General features: G+C 50.7%; 2 protein-coding genes across 2 annotated transcripts; both read right to left on the bottom strand.

The window, feature by feature from the left end:
- Positions 1–1,850: 1,850 nt before the first annotated feature.
- On the bottom strand, positions 1,851–6,729 carry mrpl39 (mitochondrial ribosomal protein L39). Its single transcript, XM_080519878.1, has 10 exons — positions 6,579–6,729; positions 5,845–6,051; positions 5,603–5,742; positions 5,418–5,517; positions 5,271–5,338; positions 5,057–5,169; positions 4,916–4,981; positions 4,689–4,842; positions 3,153–3,200; positions 1,851–2,013 (listed from the first exon to the last, which is right to left on the bottom strand). The coding sequence occupies exons 1-10, from the start codon at positions 6,613–6,615 to the stop codon at positions 1,939–1,941; spliced, it is 1,008 nt and encodes a 335-aa protein (XP_080376004.1). The 5' UTR covers positions 6,616–6,729; the 3' UTR covers positions 1,851–1,938.
- Positions 6,730–7,661: 932 nt separating this feature from the next.
- On the bottom strand, positions 7,662–14,698 carry LOC308147627 (ras-related protein Rap-2a-like). The gene is made up of 2 exons (XM_080519891.1): positions 13,995–14,698; positions 7,662–8,671 (listed from the first exon to the last, which is right to left on the bottom strand). Exons 1-2 carry the CDS (start codon positions 14,306–14,308, stop codon positions 8,434–8,436), a joined length of 552 nt encoding a protein of 183 aa, XP_080376017.1. The 5' UTR covers positions 14,309–14,698; the 3' UTR covers positions 7,662–8,433.
- Positions 14,699–17,425: the final 2,727 nt, after the last annotated feature.

Here is a 17,425-nt window from a genome sequence, read left to right as displayed (position 1 = left end):
TCGGTGCAGACTGAGGTGGAGACGGAGGTGGAGACGGAGGTGGAGACGGAGGGCGGGGAGGGATTTCTGACGAGCAGCGCGGCGGAGCGCCGAGAGCGCAGCGCCGCGTCCGAGACGCGCACTGCACGGCCGAGCGACGCGACGCGGCGCGGCACTGCGCGGCGCGGCGCGCACCGTGCGCACAGCTCACCGGCACCGGGCAGGGCACCGGGGTCCTCCACCGGGACTGACCCGGCTTTACAGCCCTACTTTAGCCGGACTTGCCGCTGCAGGAAAAGCTCTCTAAGCAGCGGCGGTCATTAAAACCTCAGCGGGTCAAAAGTCTTCAGGACTTTCTCTCCATCACGTGCCAACATGAGGCTCGAGGGCCAGAACCGGCCGACCCAGGGTACAATCCCCCCCCCCGGATGACGTCACAGTGAACCTGTTGACATGACCTGGAGGCTTTAGAAATATAAACTGATTAGTGAGAGAACTTCAAAATAAGAGTCTCATTGAACCCGAATCTGCTTATCAAAGGGTTTTATTTCATATATTTGACTTGTTTTGTGTGACTACTTGGTTTTCTCTCCTCACCATAACTCTTCTCCATCTTTACATTGAGAAACAAACTCCATCAGTGTAAAAACCACAAATGGCAATGAAAATAAAACGGACATCTGCTTTTAGCTAAATATTCCAATGCTTCTGGGAAGTTATATATCTTCCATTAGCCGCAAACAAATATTTACAAAAAAAAAAATGGAGGACTTTGTTAAGATGATTTTGCAGAAATGATGGAGAATTCAATAATTTTTTCACTGAAAAGGAGAACTGTGTGTTTCTATGTGACCTCTGGATGATATAAGAGGCTCACACATGTTGATTTGGTCTAACCTGTGAAGAAAAGGTGCTAAAATAGGCTTAAATGACTAATATTGATCAGTATTTCAATGATTTCTCTCTGGAGGGTTAAATATTTCTTCTGGTATTACACTTTTATAACCTGGAAGCAGGAGAACGACAGACTTTTAGAAGACGAAGTGATGAATTAACATGATTAAACTACATTCTCTCAGAAAACACTAAGCAAAGCTATTCAATGGGACGTTTTAGTAATGTTTTGGCATTCTAATCATGAATTCCTAACTGGTGCTCACACCCTCCAGGGCTCCAGGGCGTGTGGTTAAATGAATCAGACAACTGGTGTGGTATGAAGTGTGACGGAGGACCTGCTGCTGGACCTCAGGCCTCCACATCTCCACTGCAGGAATTCAGGCTCCGGTTCAAACATCTCAGCGGCTGCTGCTGCTGGTGTCCCAGGCAAATGTCCCGGGTGTGTCTCTGGCAGGACGTCCTGGGGGGTGGAGGAGGAGGGGGGGGGGGGGCTGAGCCACAGCAGCAGCTGCACACCGGTCCACTCCTCCGTCCTGATGGAGACGTTGGTGGAGGAGTGACAACATGAACGGCGTCTCCACTCGTCACGTGAACTCCACAAACTACAGCGGCTCAAATAACAAGAGGGATTATTCAGAGGGGCGCTTTTGTCAGAGCGAGCGGCCGGCGAGGTGAAGCAGCTGCCTCCGCCCGCCTCCACCCACCTCCACCCGCCACAATCTGCACAGAATCTGGAGTTTCTGAAACATTTCTGAGGCAGAAATCCTGCTGAAGCTTCCTCACTGCGGAAAAACACTGAGGCACCTGTCTGACGAGTGAGGAGACACAGCAGCTGCACGCACACACACACACACACACACACACACACACACACACGCACACACACAGGGATGTTGTTGAACACACTGCTGATAAAAGTGTCCAGTTTCACTCTCCAGCTAAAGTAAGAAAAACAAAAACACATGTTGAAGTGATCCATCATGTTTAAACATATTTATTAAACAAGTCAGATAATTGGAACCATGTGTGTGTGTGTGTGTGTGTGGGGGGGTGTGTGTGTGTTTATTGGTGTGTTGGAGGTTGAATTGACTCAGACGGAGGCGGTGGAGAAGATTCTACAGGTTCGGGCAGCTCCACCTGAGTAAGAAAGGAAAAGAAAGAGAAAACTGATGGTTGAAAACTACCAGTTGAACAGTGGATGAGGAGGGTATGGGGGGGAGGGGACGGGGGGGGGGACTGGGGTATTGGGGGGGGGGGGGGGGGGGGGGGTAAACCTCTCACAATGCCTCGTTACTTTGGTCCTGAAGTTTCACTGCAAGGCGTCGACGTTTCGTGTCTCATGTAAGAAGCAGCGTTACTGAAATACCAGAGCTGTGAGGAGATAAGATCCTCCTGGTCGTAACTCTGGGAGACGTTTGAAACATCGGCCTCACGGAGACGCTCCGATGTGGTGAAGGAGGAGGAGGAGAAGAAGAAGAAGCCTTCATCCCGGTGACTCATGGTGTTTGTGGTTTCAAACGACCTCCTCCTCCTTCAGCACAAACGTCCTTCAGGGTAACTTTGGGTTTTGCTTTACGGCGCCGCGGCGGGAGAGGGCGGGACCGAGGAACGCTGACCCCCGGTGGCGGGAGGCGGCCGCTGCGGCCCCGCATGCTAAAATCCCAAGACGTGATCCAAATCATCCGCCGGTTCCGCGAGCTGCTTTTAAAGTCCCAGAATAGCGCGATCAGAGGAAATGCAATGTAGGCCAGCGAGCGCCATGTCATCAGCTGCCAAATCAAGTGTGTCTATTAATGAGCCGCTATTTTTTACTGGTTTTTTTTTCCCTTTTCATTATGCAATCAGTGATGCAGAGGATGCCAGAAACACTGCAGCAGAATGTATTCGCCTCGATGGCTCCGTCCAAAATTAACTCGTCGCCCGGTTTGATGGCGAGGATTTATGCGTCTCTTTGCAGTCAAACCCGTTTATTCAGACTCTTCATCAGTGGAAATGTCACGCCGGCCGACGGGGAGGCTGAACCTGGAGGGTTTAAAAATACTTCCTCTGTGGCTCGTCTGCTCTTTGATGTTCACAAAGCAGCAGATTGCCCTTCATCGGGACTCTGCTTCTCACCGCGGCCCACAATGCTTCACTCCTCGCTGCTTTTGCCAAAAATAATAAAGCAAAGCAGCGAGAAGCGGCGGCGTTGAAGCCGAACCCCTGGCTGCCGCAGCAGACGCTCATTTGGACGAGTCTCCGGCCCCCAAACCCCCGAGTGGCGCTGTGGTTCTTACCAGCTTCTCCGCCCGCTGCCTCAGCTTCCTCCACACCGTGTGATGAGCCTGGGGGGGACGGGAGGGGGGGGACGGGAGGGGGGCAATAAAGCATCTTTATGCACAACAATGTTCAACATCACAAGGACATGTGAATGTCACAGTTTATCTTTAGTCTGATGGAGTAGTTTGTTCAGCGTCTCAATACAAGGTGGACTATTTTATTTTCTCCCCTGGAAACAGACGTGACGGACCCCGGGGTCATTCGGGGGGGGGGGGGGGGCTGCTGGACATGATGCACACACACACACCACACTGAGCTAGCAAGACTCCAGGGGACACGTTGGACCCAGGAACTAAAAATAACAGAAAATTAAACTTGAAATCCTCAAAACTCACTGCAAAAATGGCATTTATGTCAAAAGTTCAATCAGCTGCTGCTTGTCATGAACACATGTGCAGCCTGTCGCTTTATTATTATTGTTTATTTATTCATTTTGCAATTAGAGGCCAATTTTATGCCCAGTTTCTGGCTCCAACTGCGACCCCCAGTGGACAAGTTGAGAACAATAGTTATTGGAAGTTTGCAGCTCATATTTTATATTTTTTTACACGTTGAAAGCTGCTGGATGTTTTTGGTCGGTGACGCATGTTTGACCCCCGACTGGACAATATGACACTTTTCAACGTCAACGTGTGTGAAGTTTTCTAACTTTAACTTTGTGGCTGCAAAAACAACTGATTAGTAAACAATGGATTCTCCCTGGCCAAACATATTGCACATAAAAAAACATATATTTCTTCAATCCCCTCAGATGAGAGAGTGCATCATAAATAACAGTAAAATGCTCTATGACGGTTCAAAACTAATAACATATAACTATTTTGTGATTCTTTTGTTTAAAGAAATCTTTATTTCACTGTTTGTAACCATTATCTGATTTTTACCTTTTGTCATTTCAGTGCTCTGAATCATCTTGTGCTTGAAAGACATTCTATATAAATAAACCAGCCAATTCTTCACTAAAATCCATAAAATGTGACTTGTGAGGAGATAGTCTGCATCTATTAATAAGCATGTGGTGCGAAAATGTGTGCAATGTTTCAGTTCTCTTGTTCACATGGACTTAAAAAGCTTCTATATCACACAAAGTGGAAGAGAATAAAAAGTGCAGGTGCTTTTACACATTCCTGCTCATAAAATACAGTCACTTTCAAAAGCCTTGGTCACAGTACAACTAATGTAAATGTGTTTTATTGTGATTTTATGTGACAGACCAACACAATTCAACTGTTACAATAACAAACTGGAAAGTCTTCCTCCGTGTGAGTCGGTCCTTTGTGGAGCAGCTTCAGTCTGTTGTGCTTCATTTCTGATTTTAACAGATTTGGATCGATGCTCAGTTGGAATAAAGTCTGGACTTTGATCTAAACACTTCTATCGTAGTTCTGTAGCTTTTCCTCTGACATTAACTCCAATTTTCCTCCATGAATTGTCCAATTAAATGTATTTATCTGTGGCTGTAACGTGACAGACTGTAGAAGCAGTTTTCCTACCGGCAGCTGCAGAGGCAGCGAGAGGCCCTGGGCCCTGCGGTGGAGACCCCCGGGTCCCGGTCCCAGGCTGTGGACCGCCGTCACCTCGTACTGCGAGCACAGGCCCGTCCTGGCCACTAGGGGGCCCCCACTCACCAGCACGTGGTCGCCACACCTACAGAGCAGGATCCATGGTTAGGGTCTGGGGGGGGCTTCTTGATCGGATGGAGCAAAATGATGGGCGTTACCTGTAGAGCGCCACGCTGCCTTTAGGACTCTGTGAGGCTCTGAGCTCCACCTCCTCCTGCTTACACCTGCAACACAGAAACTACATGAGACCAGAGGAGGCGAGTCGTGAAAAGAGGAGGCCGAGCAGCGGCCGGACTCGCCTGCTGTGTGAGAAAACCTCCAGCGCCACGGACAGGGACACTTCCAGAGGCTCCCAGGCCAGGTCCTGGTGGATGAGCTGCTGGGCGCCACGCGTCAGAGAGCGCAGCGCCTCCTGAGGGGACACACAGAGCTGAAGGACGCTCACCACACACTCACTTCTCTCACTACAAACTCATGAAATGCGGCGAGCTGTTGTCTCTCGTCCTCGCTCACCTCGGAGGGCGTCCACGCGTCCAGCTGGGGGTCGAGGGCCACGTCGCAGCAGAAGGCCCCTGAAGTGACTGCAGCAGGAAAGCGCCCATGAGCAAGTCTTCAACCACACTCAGAGGAATACCAGTGAACAACAGGTGGATCTCCTACCCGGCACCTCTGGCGCGCCGAGCAGCTCCACGCCGTAGTCGTCTTTAAACGCCGTGTCCAGCACCTGGCCGAGGAGGGCGGCGCACGAACGCCAGTACGCCTGGAGGGACGGCGCCAAGTCACGGTTAAAAACACCCAAACAGGAGCTGACGGAGAAGCAGGCTGTGTGTGAAACGTCCCGGTACCTGGTTGACCAACGTTGGGTCTTTGTCCCCGAACGTGAGCAGGGAGAGTGTGCAGGAGTGTGTGAGGGGCTGGTTGAGAGGCCACGCCTCCCCGTCCACCAGAGCCAAGGCCGAGTTGGTGACATGATGCTCGGTCAGATCTGAAGATAAAAAAGAACAACAACAAAAAAAAAAAACAGAAGACGAGATTATTGCGAGGACTGAGTGTAGAAACCCCCAGATTCTGCTGGTGTTTGACGTACGGCGGGCGCAGCTCAGCGGCGTGGACATCCCTCGGTTCATGACGAGCAGCGTGCCGTCCAGACCCGGGCCCTGCAGGGACACCTCGATCTTCTCCACGCGGGGGAACAGGGCTCGCTGCCTCGCCTGCTCCCTGGAGAAGACGGCGTGACGCCGGCCGCGGATCTCAGCCGGCGACGGCCGAACTGCGGCAGCGGCGGACGTGAAGCCTGTAAAGATTCAACCCCAGGCAGCGACGTTATGAAGAGAGGACGCGGTTGTCTCGGCAAGATTTCACACAGCAACAGCCTGCAATTATTTTGTATTTTTATCATAATGTCAACTATTTTCAAATTAAATCAGATATGATCTTTTAATTTATTTTTGAATAACAATAGGTGTGTTTGTACTAATCTGTAAGCTACAAAACAACTTGATTTAATCATAAATTGTTTTTGTAAAGAATAATTGTTATCGTCTGTAACCATCAATAAGATCCTCATAGTTTCAGCTTCACTCATCAGCTACTATAATACAACAAACATCGTCAGGAGCGAATTATCGGTGGCGTCATACATGAATATGCATGAACCTCAGCGATAGTTATTAAATGAACTAATGTAGCGCGCAGGAACGAGAGTCAGAGGCACAGAAATGCATAATTAAGAGTTTTTATTCCGATGCCGAAGATAGAAGAGTCGAAACAAGCTAACGGCTAACATGCTAACAATGATAACGAACATATTTCAGTACTTACGGCGCTGAAAAACTCCACAAGCCGTCCTGCTCGCCATTTCCGCACACTCGTCGCGAAACCCACGAAATAAAGCGGTAAAACAGGCAAATACGAGTCAAAGTGTCGACTTCTGTCACGGACGGTTCCTGAAGGACGCCATGTCTGCAGTGTGTTCCGGTGAAAGGAGTCCGGAGGGAACCTCCAGCAGCGGCGTTAGTTCCGCAGCGGCGGCGGAGCTTCCGGTGTGCAAGTTCTTCTTCCGGGCAGCAGAGGGCGCTGTTGGAAGTCGCGTTGATGACGTGCAGTTCAATGGAAGTGACGAATATGAGACTTTAGAGACACTTTATTGAGGAATTTATTGTTTTTGACGCCATTTGGACTTTAAAAAAATAACATCGAGTAATTTAATTAAACTATTTCAACTCAAAGGTTGAGTGATCATGGAAATATACAGTCGATCTGCATCTCAGACATAAATAAAGACACAATATGCTTTATTGCTCCAGACTGGTATAAACGGTGTTTATTAACGTGGATCAGCTCATTCTGGGTCGTTTGCATACCTTTTCGTGTCCTGATCCAATTTGCCATCCAGGAAATCAGCAGAGCTCAGCAGCTTGGTCTGAGGGGAGGCCTGCAGATCCACCCTTAAAAAAAAACCTGCAATATTTACTGCACTCTGAAGAGGGAAAAAACATGTATATCAGCAATATTTTCATCAAAGCAGCGATTTATCTCTGGCCAGTCCTTGTTTCAGACACGATAAGACACTTTCACTGCACTTTTTTATTGATGGTGCACAATTTATCTCCAAAACTGATTGGACACAATCCAAACCTGTGATGGTGGATCTTTAGTCCCACAAATCCCCGATTTCATCCACTAATAGACTGTAATGGTGCGGCGCATTTGACAAATGCTCGTTGGATTTCTGGGGACTTAATGGCCGGGGGGGGGGCAGGCGCAGGAACAAAACATCATAAATCATCTGGATGCGGGGCGAGATAAGAGCCCAGACCACTGCTGAAAAACACAAAGTGCAAACTGTATGAAAAGGAGGGAAAAGAGCCAGAGGGTGAATAAACACACCGGCCTTGTGCATAAAGGTTTATTTTTTTCTTGAAAATAAGTGTTTCTGACACTGAACCACTAACATATCAGAGGTGACGATAGACAACCTGTCGATGAGCTACACACTGACGGTCACTTCATACATGGAACAAGGCATTTGCACAGTTGCATCATCGTCTTCAAGGTGTGAAGAAAAGTGTCGGTACATTTCAAAGCCTGACAGACGACGGAGTCTCTCTTTGGGTGCGACTGATTGTACGACTTCATGCACTCTTCGCCCGCAGCGTGTCGACATTCTGGGATCTGCTGCAGGACGCCCCCCCCCCCCCTCCCCCCTCCACCCCCCCAGGTTAAAAAGGTGCAGTCTCCTTCATGGACATTCTTTTCATTCATTCATTGATTCATTGGTCTGCAGATGTTTGGGCTGCTCTCCCGGTACGCCTCCCTCACAGTGCCGCTGCGTTTCAAGAGTCCTGCACCGTCAAAAAGTCACCAAAGTGCATTAAAATGAAAACGACAAGCGTTGGACGTCGTGCCGCCGCCGCCGCCGCCGCCCGGAGCGATGGCCGCCGTCGGCGCCGTCGTCCCCTCTGCCCGCGGCGTTCGACCTCGGGAACTCACAGCGATGGTCCTCCGTCCTTCCCGACCCGTCCCGTCCTCTTCAGTGAGTGATTCCCTACGACTCCCAGAACGGCGGCGCCCGTCGCCGCCCACCGCAGAGAGCAGGCAGACAAAGTCCAAGCACCAGCGTGTTTTTTTTCTTCTCAGAACCCGACCAAAACCGCCCTTCGTCGCGTCGCGGCTGCTACTGAATGCTGCAGGCGGGACAGCACGTCTCCCGGCGGTCCGGCAGAGGACAGAAGTCCATCTGCCTCACGATCTCGGCGAACAGCTCGTCCACCATGGTCTTGCTCTTGGCCGACGTCTCCATGAAGGGGCAGCCCCAGTCCTCGGCCAGCGCCTGGCCCTCGCCGGGCGACACCTCCCGCTCCTCCTCCAGGTCCACCTTGTTCCCCACCAGCACCACCGGCACCTGCTGGTACCTGCGGGACACAGAGACGCGTCGTGAGGACGGAGACAGGGTGTCCAACCATAAGAGTGGCCTCGTCTGCCCCCCAGCAGGGGGGCTACATTCGTCCCTCCATGCATCCTGCAGCGCCCCCATCAGGCACTGGGAGGAAGGATGGAGGAAGGATGGAGGAAGGATGGAGGACGCTCCCTAACCCCGCTTGTCTCGCCTCGCGGCCTCAAGACAAGAAAACCAGACGGTCAGAGGTTATTGAATAATTGAATGAAGCTAATGGGCTTTTCTGTGTGTGTGTGTGTGTGTGTGTGTGTGTGTGTGTGTGTGTGTGTGTGTGTGTGTGTGTGTGTGTGTGTGTGTGTGTGGGTGGGTGGGTGGGTGGGTGGGGGGGTCGGAGGGAAATCATGGCGAGCGTGACTGACGAATCAGGAAGTGGCTTCAGTTCAAGACTTCTGCTAAAAATCATGTGGTTCACGTTAAAAGGTGTTGCTATGACGACCGTGACAATACGAGAGCTAGCATTTAGAACGAGCTAGCAGCTTGTTTCTCCAATAACTGTTGCATTGTGGGTGTTGTTTCTTTTTTTTTTTTTTATAAACTCTCTGACATCATCATTTTGAAGATGTTTTTTTTTTTTTTTTTTGAGAAAATGAACAAAAAACACGCCCAGATGAAAACACTCCTTCATTTCTCCTCTGCTTGAATTATTAGAGAAAGATGATGGTGTCAGGCAGGTAATGACGGCGAGCGGCGAACAGCCCCAACCGTCACTGACCATCACTGACCATCACTGACCATCACCACCATCACCACCATCACCACCACCACCGACCCCTAAGTGCTCCTGAAGCTGTGCTTATTGATCCACTGTTGCTACTGAGAAACTCTTATCGGCAAATTGATGGCCTGATGCCACGTCGCTCAGCTGGGAGGAGAGCTGGAACACCTCGGCGAGCTGTGAGGTGGGGGGGGGCGGGGGGGGGGAGGAGGAGGAGGAGGAGGAGGAGGAGGGGGGGCAGCTCCTCAAAAACCATAAATGATGGAGGCCATTTTCACTCTAATTGCTCCACAAACAAGCCGAGAGGCTGAAATGCCAGACTTCCCTGCAGCTTGACCCCCCCCCCCCCCCCGCTGCACTGACCAACACACACACACACACACACAGCGGACCTCAGCAGGTCAGTGTCTGCAGGGTGTGAACAGAAGGAGCACCCGACAGCGGCGGTTGCAGGAGGAACTCTATATTTAACTCCACAGACCCGGAGGGCAGCCGGCAGCTCGCCGCCGTCGCCACGCCCGGGCGGCGGCGGCGAGGAGTTCAGAGAGAGAGAGAGACTGTGTGTTGCAGCATCAAGCCGCCGCCGCCGCCGCCCGGCGAGGGGAAGCTGCAGCTGCTCAGCGCTGGGATTCATCGGCCGACATCGTTCATTATTGATTCACTCTGAACTCAGGAATGAACTATTTCAACCCGATTCTTCATATTTACACTTTAAACTCTGCAGGTCGGGAGAATTTCACCTTAATTTTCATCAATTTTTATAATAATTTATCTTCAAACTTCAGACCGAGCTTCGTCATCATTGATCATTGTTGTGTTGAGTTTGTATTTTGATCAAGAAATAAAGTGACATAGTAGAAATATCAGGACTTTACCTCCAAACAAATCCACACTTTGGCCCACAAGTTCAACATTAAGCTAAAAAAATAAAAAAAATAACAGTGAAAGAGTTAAAATGCCGAAACACGCCGAGCGTTTCCTGGCGCCGCCGTTTTCCTGTTAATGGGAGGTTCTATCGCAGCGTTGCATGCTGGGACGTCTGCTGACTCACAAACCAACATGGCCGCCACATGTGGCGTTGGGCCTCGAGGCACAACAGACTTATTAAAGATACCTGCTGCGCTAAACGGCGGCGGTGACTTCACTCTCTGGCGGCCATCTTTAAAGCATCTGGAGATGATTAGCAGCTGGCGCCGCTCCCGGGAGGAAACAACAACAACAACAACAACAGCAGCTTCATTCCCACACAGAGGAAAACTCTAGTTGCTGCATGGATTCCATCTTTTCTTTTCTTTTTAAAAAAAAAAAACGTTTTATCTGATCTCTACGTTTATGATTCTATTTTCCAGAAGAGTCTGGAAACAGTGGAGGCAGAGCGACAACAGTCAACATGGCCTCACTGTGACGCTGGGAATGATTCTTATGTGGTGTTTTACAGGAATATTAAAGCCACAAGTCACTTCTGCAACGAGAGGACGAGGAAGGACATGTTACCTTCTCACAGAGGATTAGTCAAAAATCCTTTTTTTCCAAAGTTCAGTGGGCCGTGAGGGGCTCCAGGCGGGACTCCTTTGCCTTCTGATCCTGATATATTCATCTTAAAACCGATAAGAGGATTCAAACCTGCAAACATGGTTTTACTCTAAATCCCGGGAGGAACTATTGTAACCTGGAACACAAACCACAAATCTGAAGCAGATGTGTGAAAAAACATCCATGCTGTAAACAGGCCACACACACACACACACACACACACACACACACACACACACACACACACACACACTTTGGCTAATGGCTTTAAACATGCTGGGTTAATTGGACAAAGTATTTTTCCAAGGTTTAGTGTCTCTGGGGGGGCTCCAGGGGGGCTCCGGGGGGGACTCCTCTCCCGCCAGCATTGAACACTTCAGTGGCCAACAGAGGAAGGAGAGACAGGATCTATGAGTAAACAGTGTGGTGGTCCACTGAGGGGGGGTTCCGGGGGGGGCTCCAGGGAGGGGGGGGTTCTGGGGGGGCTCCCTGGAAAAGCTACATGCAGAACAAAAACTCCCATTCAGATGTTAATCTGGCGAATCGGGTCAGAACACAGTTCGGTTAGCAGATAAACAACTTCACAGGCCTGAAGTTGCCCCGTTGCCCCCTGGGAGACGGCGTCCTGGAGGCTCCGCCCCCCCCAGTAGTGATGGCGCTGCTCACCTCCTGCTATTAGACACAGCATCAGTGCAGCGTGAAAAACGCACTTCCTCCTCCCGGGGGGTTATTGGACCGTGTGGAGGGATACACCCTGATGTTCTCACAGATAGCAGTGATCTGCTGGTTGCTGGTTGGGGGGGGCTAGGGGGGGGGTAGTGTACAGGACAAGGCTGCACTTCCTGCATCGTGAGGTTTATACCAGCGCCTAATGGAGGCCTGATGTCTTCTTGGCTTCCAACACAACACAATCCCATTAAGTTCTCCACACTGAGGCTCTGAGTCGCTGCTGGCTCAGCAACAAGTTCTGGGGGGGGGGGGGGGGGGGGGGGGGGGGTAGGAGTAGGGGGGGGGGGGGGGGGGGGGGGGGGCTAATGGAAAGCAGGAGCTGATTGTTTCATTAGAGACGGACACCCAGAAGACTTCAACACCCCGGAGAGGATCAGAACGGCACAAGCAGTGAAAATCACTTTGTGCTTCCTGCAGTGATGCTTCCAGCAGGACGAGGCCAGAATCACCGTCCAGACTGGGTCTTTTCTCCATCTCCTTCTGAATCCTCCTGCTCGTCTGCTCCTCCTCACTGACGGGAAGAATCCCCGCTTGAAACCCACAGCAGTGTGAAATAAAAGGATGAAATATTGATGGGTGGAGGGGTGGAGGGGTGGAGGGCGGCCTGGTGCAGCAGAGTTGGGTGGCGGCCGGCGCCGCTCCACTATATTATTAATTTCAGAGGAGTCCCCTGGTGCATGCGGCCTCGTCAGCAGTGACGCTCGCCCTCTTTCAGCTCCACCGCTGCAAAACGCTGCAGCGGCTCCACTGGAAACCCTCTGGCGGGGAAATCTTCCCCCCGAAGCGAAGACCCGGGCTGCAGATACCAGACGAGCCCAGGAGGCCAGATGTGACGTCTCCTACTCTGAGGTGACTGATAATGAGACGCTGCGCTGCTTCTTCATATTTAACTGCAACATGACGAGTTTACATCTTTAAACAAATGAAAAAAAAAATCACATTTATTGGCCCAAACATCAAAGCAACAGTATTCATTAGGCCTCCAGGACGTTCAAATTGAATCCATGCAGGCTGACGTCACACAGCAGACTCCTTTGTCTCCACCAGTCATGGGACATCATCTTATTAACCCCGCGTCGTCTGTTTCCCATCACCAAGAGGACAAACTACAAGAAATCTTCACATGCAAAACTGCAGTCGGCCAAAAATACCAGAAGCAACGGGAAAGATCCCTGCTCCTCTTCCCCCCTCCCCCCCCCCCCCTCTCTCCCTCTCTTCCTCCCTCTCTCTCTCTCTCTCTCTCTCTCTCTCTCCTCCAGCCGTGAGATGAGCTCAGTGGATTTGTTGAGTAATGGACTGGAGTGATCAAAGCCCATCCTGAGTTAGTCATGTGTGAGAGACAGAGAGAGAGAGAGGGAGAGAGAGAGAGAGAGAGAGAGAGAGAGACAGAGAGAGAGAGAGAGAGTTCACCGGGTTGATAGATGACAGGTGAGCTGCAGCTGGAGCTCTGATGAAGAACATATGAGCGGGTGGCAGCTTCTCACGGAGACGTGGAGGACAGAGGAAGAGGAGGAAGAGGAGGAAGGAGGGGGGGGGGGTGTTTTTCTCAGAGTTAGGTGGCCCGAGGGGGGCTCCAGGGGGTACTCCTCTGCATTTCTGTCACTTCTGAGACTGGAACATAGCGTGGGAGGGAAACATGGGCCTTCGGGGGAAGATTGTACGACTGACAAGAGGACGGCGGGTTTTCATAAGACCAAGACAACATGTAAACTAAAATATGCTAATCAGGGCTGCTTGTGATAAATAAGGACTGCATGAAGAAGATAAGCAAGTATAATGCTGTGGTTACACTCATATTTCCACGCTGTCGTCGCCTCTTCAAATCAACACCACCCTCTTGATTTGTAACTGACAGCAAGGTGCTTACATATTCCTAAATGAGTGTTAATATCAAGCAGAACAACACAAACCATGTCAGTGGAGCAGTGAGAGGAAAACATCGACATCACCATGAGCGACAGCTTTTAATACCAGGGTGTGAAAGGACCAGGAATAAATGGACCTTCAGACAAATGAAGCAGCACAGTGCTGTAGGGACTCCCTTTGTTAACTATTTTATTAAGATTACTGGTCCTGGAGGTGCTGAAATATTCACTTTTCAATGATGTCATCGCCCGTCCAAGACTCCAACACTCTTATTGATGCATCTGCACCTGACGACAAGGTGCTGCTGAGCCTGACTCGCTTTCTAACACGAGTCAGGAGCAGAACAAAGAAAACGCAGTGGCCCCAGAAGGGCTCCGCGGGGCACCCCTCCAGGTGGGACCGCGTTGAACGGCCCTTTGTCTGCAGACGGACTGACCTTTTGACCCTGATGATCTGGTCCCTCATGGGCTTGATGTCCTGGAAGCTCTGCTGGTTGACCAGGCTGTAGACCAGGATGAAGCCCTGGCCGTTCCGGATGTACAGGTCCCGCATGGAGGCGAACTGCTCGGTGCCCGCGGTGTCCAGGATCTCCAGCACGGAGGGCGACGAGTCCACCTCGATCTCCTTCCGGTAGAAGTCCTCGATGGTGGGGTCGTACTTCTCGATGAAGGTGCCGGTGACGAACTGCACGGTGAGCGCGGACTTGCCCACCCCGCCGCTGCCGAGCACCACCACCTTGTACTCCCGCATGGCGGGGAGCGTCTCCGGGAGGGCGGCCTCACACTGCGGGCATGGCACCGGGACCGGAGGAGGAGGAGGAGGAGGAGGAGGAAGGAGGCAGGAGATGCTGCTGCTGCTGCTGGAACATGGACCTACTGACACGTTCCCACGCTACCCGGACGGGACGCCGCTCCACCCGCATCCATAATGCAGCGACGCGGCGGCGCGCCGCAGGAAACACGGGCTATTATTAGAAACGCCGCACATCTTCGTCCGCGCCGACAAAACGGGAGGCTACATGTCCCTGCACGGAGGAGGAGGAGGAGGAGAGGAGGAGGAGGAGGAGGAGAGGAGGGCTGAGAAACCGGGGATCAATCCACGCCTCTGGAGTCAGCGCGCGACGCGGCGCGCGTCCACTGATGCTGCGAGTTCCTGGAATGTATGGAGGCTGATTAGTGCCACATGACAAAGGAAGGGAGGAGAGGAGGGAGGAGATGGGGAGAGGAAGAGAAGAGAGGAGGGGAAGGGAGGAGGAGGAGGAGGAGGAGGAGAGGAGGGGAAGGGAGGAGGAGGGGGAGAGAGGGGGAGGAGGAGGAGAGGAAGAGAGGAGGATGAGGGCCCTGCAGTCACACAAAGACTCACCTCATCTTTCACTGGAGGGGAGGAGAGGAGAGGAGGAGGAGAGGGGAAGGGAGGAGGAGAAGAGAGGAGGACAGGAGAGGAGGGGAAGGGAGTAGATGAGGAGAGGAGAGGAGGAGGGGAAGGGAGGAGGAGAGGAGAGGAGGGGAGGAGGGGGAGGAGGAGAAGGAGGAGGAGAGGAGAGGAGAAGGAGGAGGAAGGGAGTAGATGAGGAGGAGAGGAGGGGAAGGGAAGGGAGGAGAGGAGAAGGAGGAGGAAGGGAGTAGATGAGGAGAGGAGGAGGAGAGGGGAAGGGAGGAGAAGAGAGGAGGACAGGAGAGGAGGGGAAGGGAGTAGATGAGGAGAGGAGAGGAGGAGGGGAAGGGAGGAGGAGAGGAGGAGGGGGAGGAGAAGGATGAGGAGGAGAGGAGGGGAAGGGAGGAGAGGAGAAGGAGGAGGAAGGGAGTAGATGAGGAGAGGAGGAAGGGAGGAGAGGAGAAGGAGGAGGAAGGGAGTAGATGAGGAGAGGAGAAGGAGGAGAATGGGAGGAGAGAGGAGGAAGGGAGGAGAGGAGAGAGGAGGAGGAGGAGAGGAAGAGAGGATGAGGGCCCTGCAGTCACACAGACTCACCTCATCTTTCACTGGGAGGAAATAAAGAAAGAAGACATGAAAAACCCACTTTTACAATAGAAACATCTAATCAGCAAATGTCACTAATTGATTCTTCGATCTGGGATTGAACCAGCAACCTTTCAGTTGAGAGGCGACCTGCTTTACACACTGGTGTGCAAAACACATGCGAGCTTCCGTGAAATATTGATAAACCCTGTCCAGATGTCTTTCAATTCCACTTCTATGTTTTTCCTTTTTCTAAATACATATTCATGTTTTTTACCGGTCGCGTTCCGTCATACAGTGACCTCTGGTGGTCTAATGTGGTAAAGATCGATGTCACATGACCGGCCAACAATCACAAGTGTCATAATACATCCATGATGAGAGAATATCAAGTTATACCGAACTATAATTATAAAAAACTGCAATAGCAGGTCATTTTCATGTAAACTGTTGTTGCAAATTGAGAAAATGAGTGAAACTTACTTTCTACAGGATCCTGAACATCTTTTTATTTTTAAAGCGTTAAAAAACTTTGACTCAGGTGCAATTTTTCCTCCTGATTTACTAAAATGATAATAAATGTTGGTGCGTCACCATGGGGGTATTAATAAACCCTCATAGTCCTTTCCCCCCCAAACTGCTTCCCAACAGTAACAGGAAGTGACTCAGAAGATAAATAATGGAAGAGCTCCGTCCCAGCCTTCATCCTCCTCCTCCTCATCCTCATCTTCCTGATGCTGCTGAGCTTTAAATCGCCGTTTCCTCGGGAGCTCTGGGTTCCACTGACCACCAGGGGGCCCCCGAGAGCAACAACGCCCCAAACAAACAAACAAACAGGCGTCCTTTCACTTTCTTTATTTCATTCTTTCAATAGATTTTACACTATCTCGCTGGAACCAAAGAAACATTCGACTATAGAAACATAAAATATATGCAAAACAAAAGAATACGTTTAAAAATGATTACAGTGAAACTATAAATCCGATGAGGGTCTTCCCGTCAAAATCATCCACATGTTGTTTTTACTGTTGGTTCGCTTCACTGCAGCCACGACGCCCCAGGCCTCCTCGGTCCAGGGCCTCCGGTGTGGCGCCCCCTGCTGGCTAAAGCTGTGAGCTCCTCCAGAGTTCCAGTGTAAGGCGACGGGACCGGAGCTCCGGCAGGAGGAGAGGCCGGCTGCTGCGTGGCAGTCGCCACCCGTCCGGCTCTGTGACGCCTTGTTTTTCTTTTGTTTTTTTTAAAAAGATATAAAGGTACACGTCCTATACGGAGGGGGGGGGGGGGGGGGGGGAGGGTGGGGGGGTCTGAGGGGCGAGACGGCGTCCCGGCTCCTGAAGAGATCCGTCAGAAACATAAAACCTCAAGCACGATGGACTCAAGATAAGGCAAAGAGTTTGGATAAGCTGAGTCTGCTCAGTTGACCAACTGCTCAGAAAGTGCTTATATTCCTCCATTTTTTTGTCCTTTTTTTTTGTTTTTTTTAACCATCAGTCAATCTTCTCCAACACATTTAAAAAGAAAAACAAACATCTCGGTAGGATTCCATACACAAGGGCCATTGTGGGTCTTCTCTAGTTCTTTTTTCTTTTTTCCTCCCATTAGAAACATTCACGGTATCGTCTAGTAAGAAAAACAAAGTATTGTTTTATCCATGCAACATGATGAATCAGAAATTATTACCCGGTTGATTTAACTCTGAAGGAAGTGAAAACAAGGTGAAAAGTGCAATCCTAAAACTTAAAACGTCTCCGTCGTCAAGGGGAAGAGTTTCACATCTCAACTTATTAATTTATAGATTATTTAGTTCTTATATATATATATTTATATATATATATGTAATCTATGTAACATAGATGACTGTAAACCTCTAAGAGTTACAGTCACAGCTCTATACAGGCCGTTGCTAATGAA

This window comes from Blennius ocellaris (genome assembly GCF_963422515.1).
Source record: "Blennius ocellaris genome assembly, chromosome: 24".
Taxonomy (NCBI): Eukaryota; Metazoa; Chordata; class Actinopteri; order Blenniiformes; family Blenniidae; genus Blennius; species Blennius ocellaris.
Note: the sequence above shows the minus strand (reverse complement) of the source record. Positions and strands in the feature narration are given on the sequence as shown.

Bases quoted from the DNA above. Each gene is read 5' to 3' on its own strand.
- mrpl39 (XM_080519878.1), bottom strand. From the start codon at position 6,615: ATGGCGAGCAGGACGGCTTGTGGAGTTTTTCAGCGCC. The intron at 5,518-5,602 runs GTACCGGGACGT...CCGTCCCTCCAG, and splicing joins ACCCAACGTTGGTCAACCAG to GCGTACTGGCGTTCGTGCGC. The intron at 4,982-5,056 runs GCGAGTCCGGCC...TCTGTGTTGCAG, and splicing joins GAGGTTTTCTCACACAGCAG to GTGTAAGCAGGAGGAGGTGG.
- LOC308147627 (XM_080519891.1), bottom strand. From the start codon at position 14,308: ATGCGGGAGTACAAGGTGGTGGTGCTCGGCAGCGGCGGGGTGGGCAAG. The intron at 8,672-13,994 runs GTCAGTCCGTCT...TGTGTCCCGCAG, and splicing joins CAGATCATCAGGGTCAAAAG to GTACCAGCAGGTGCCGGTGG.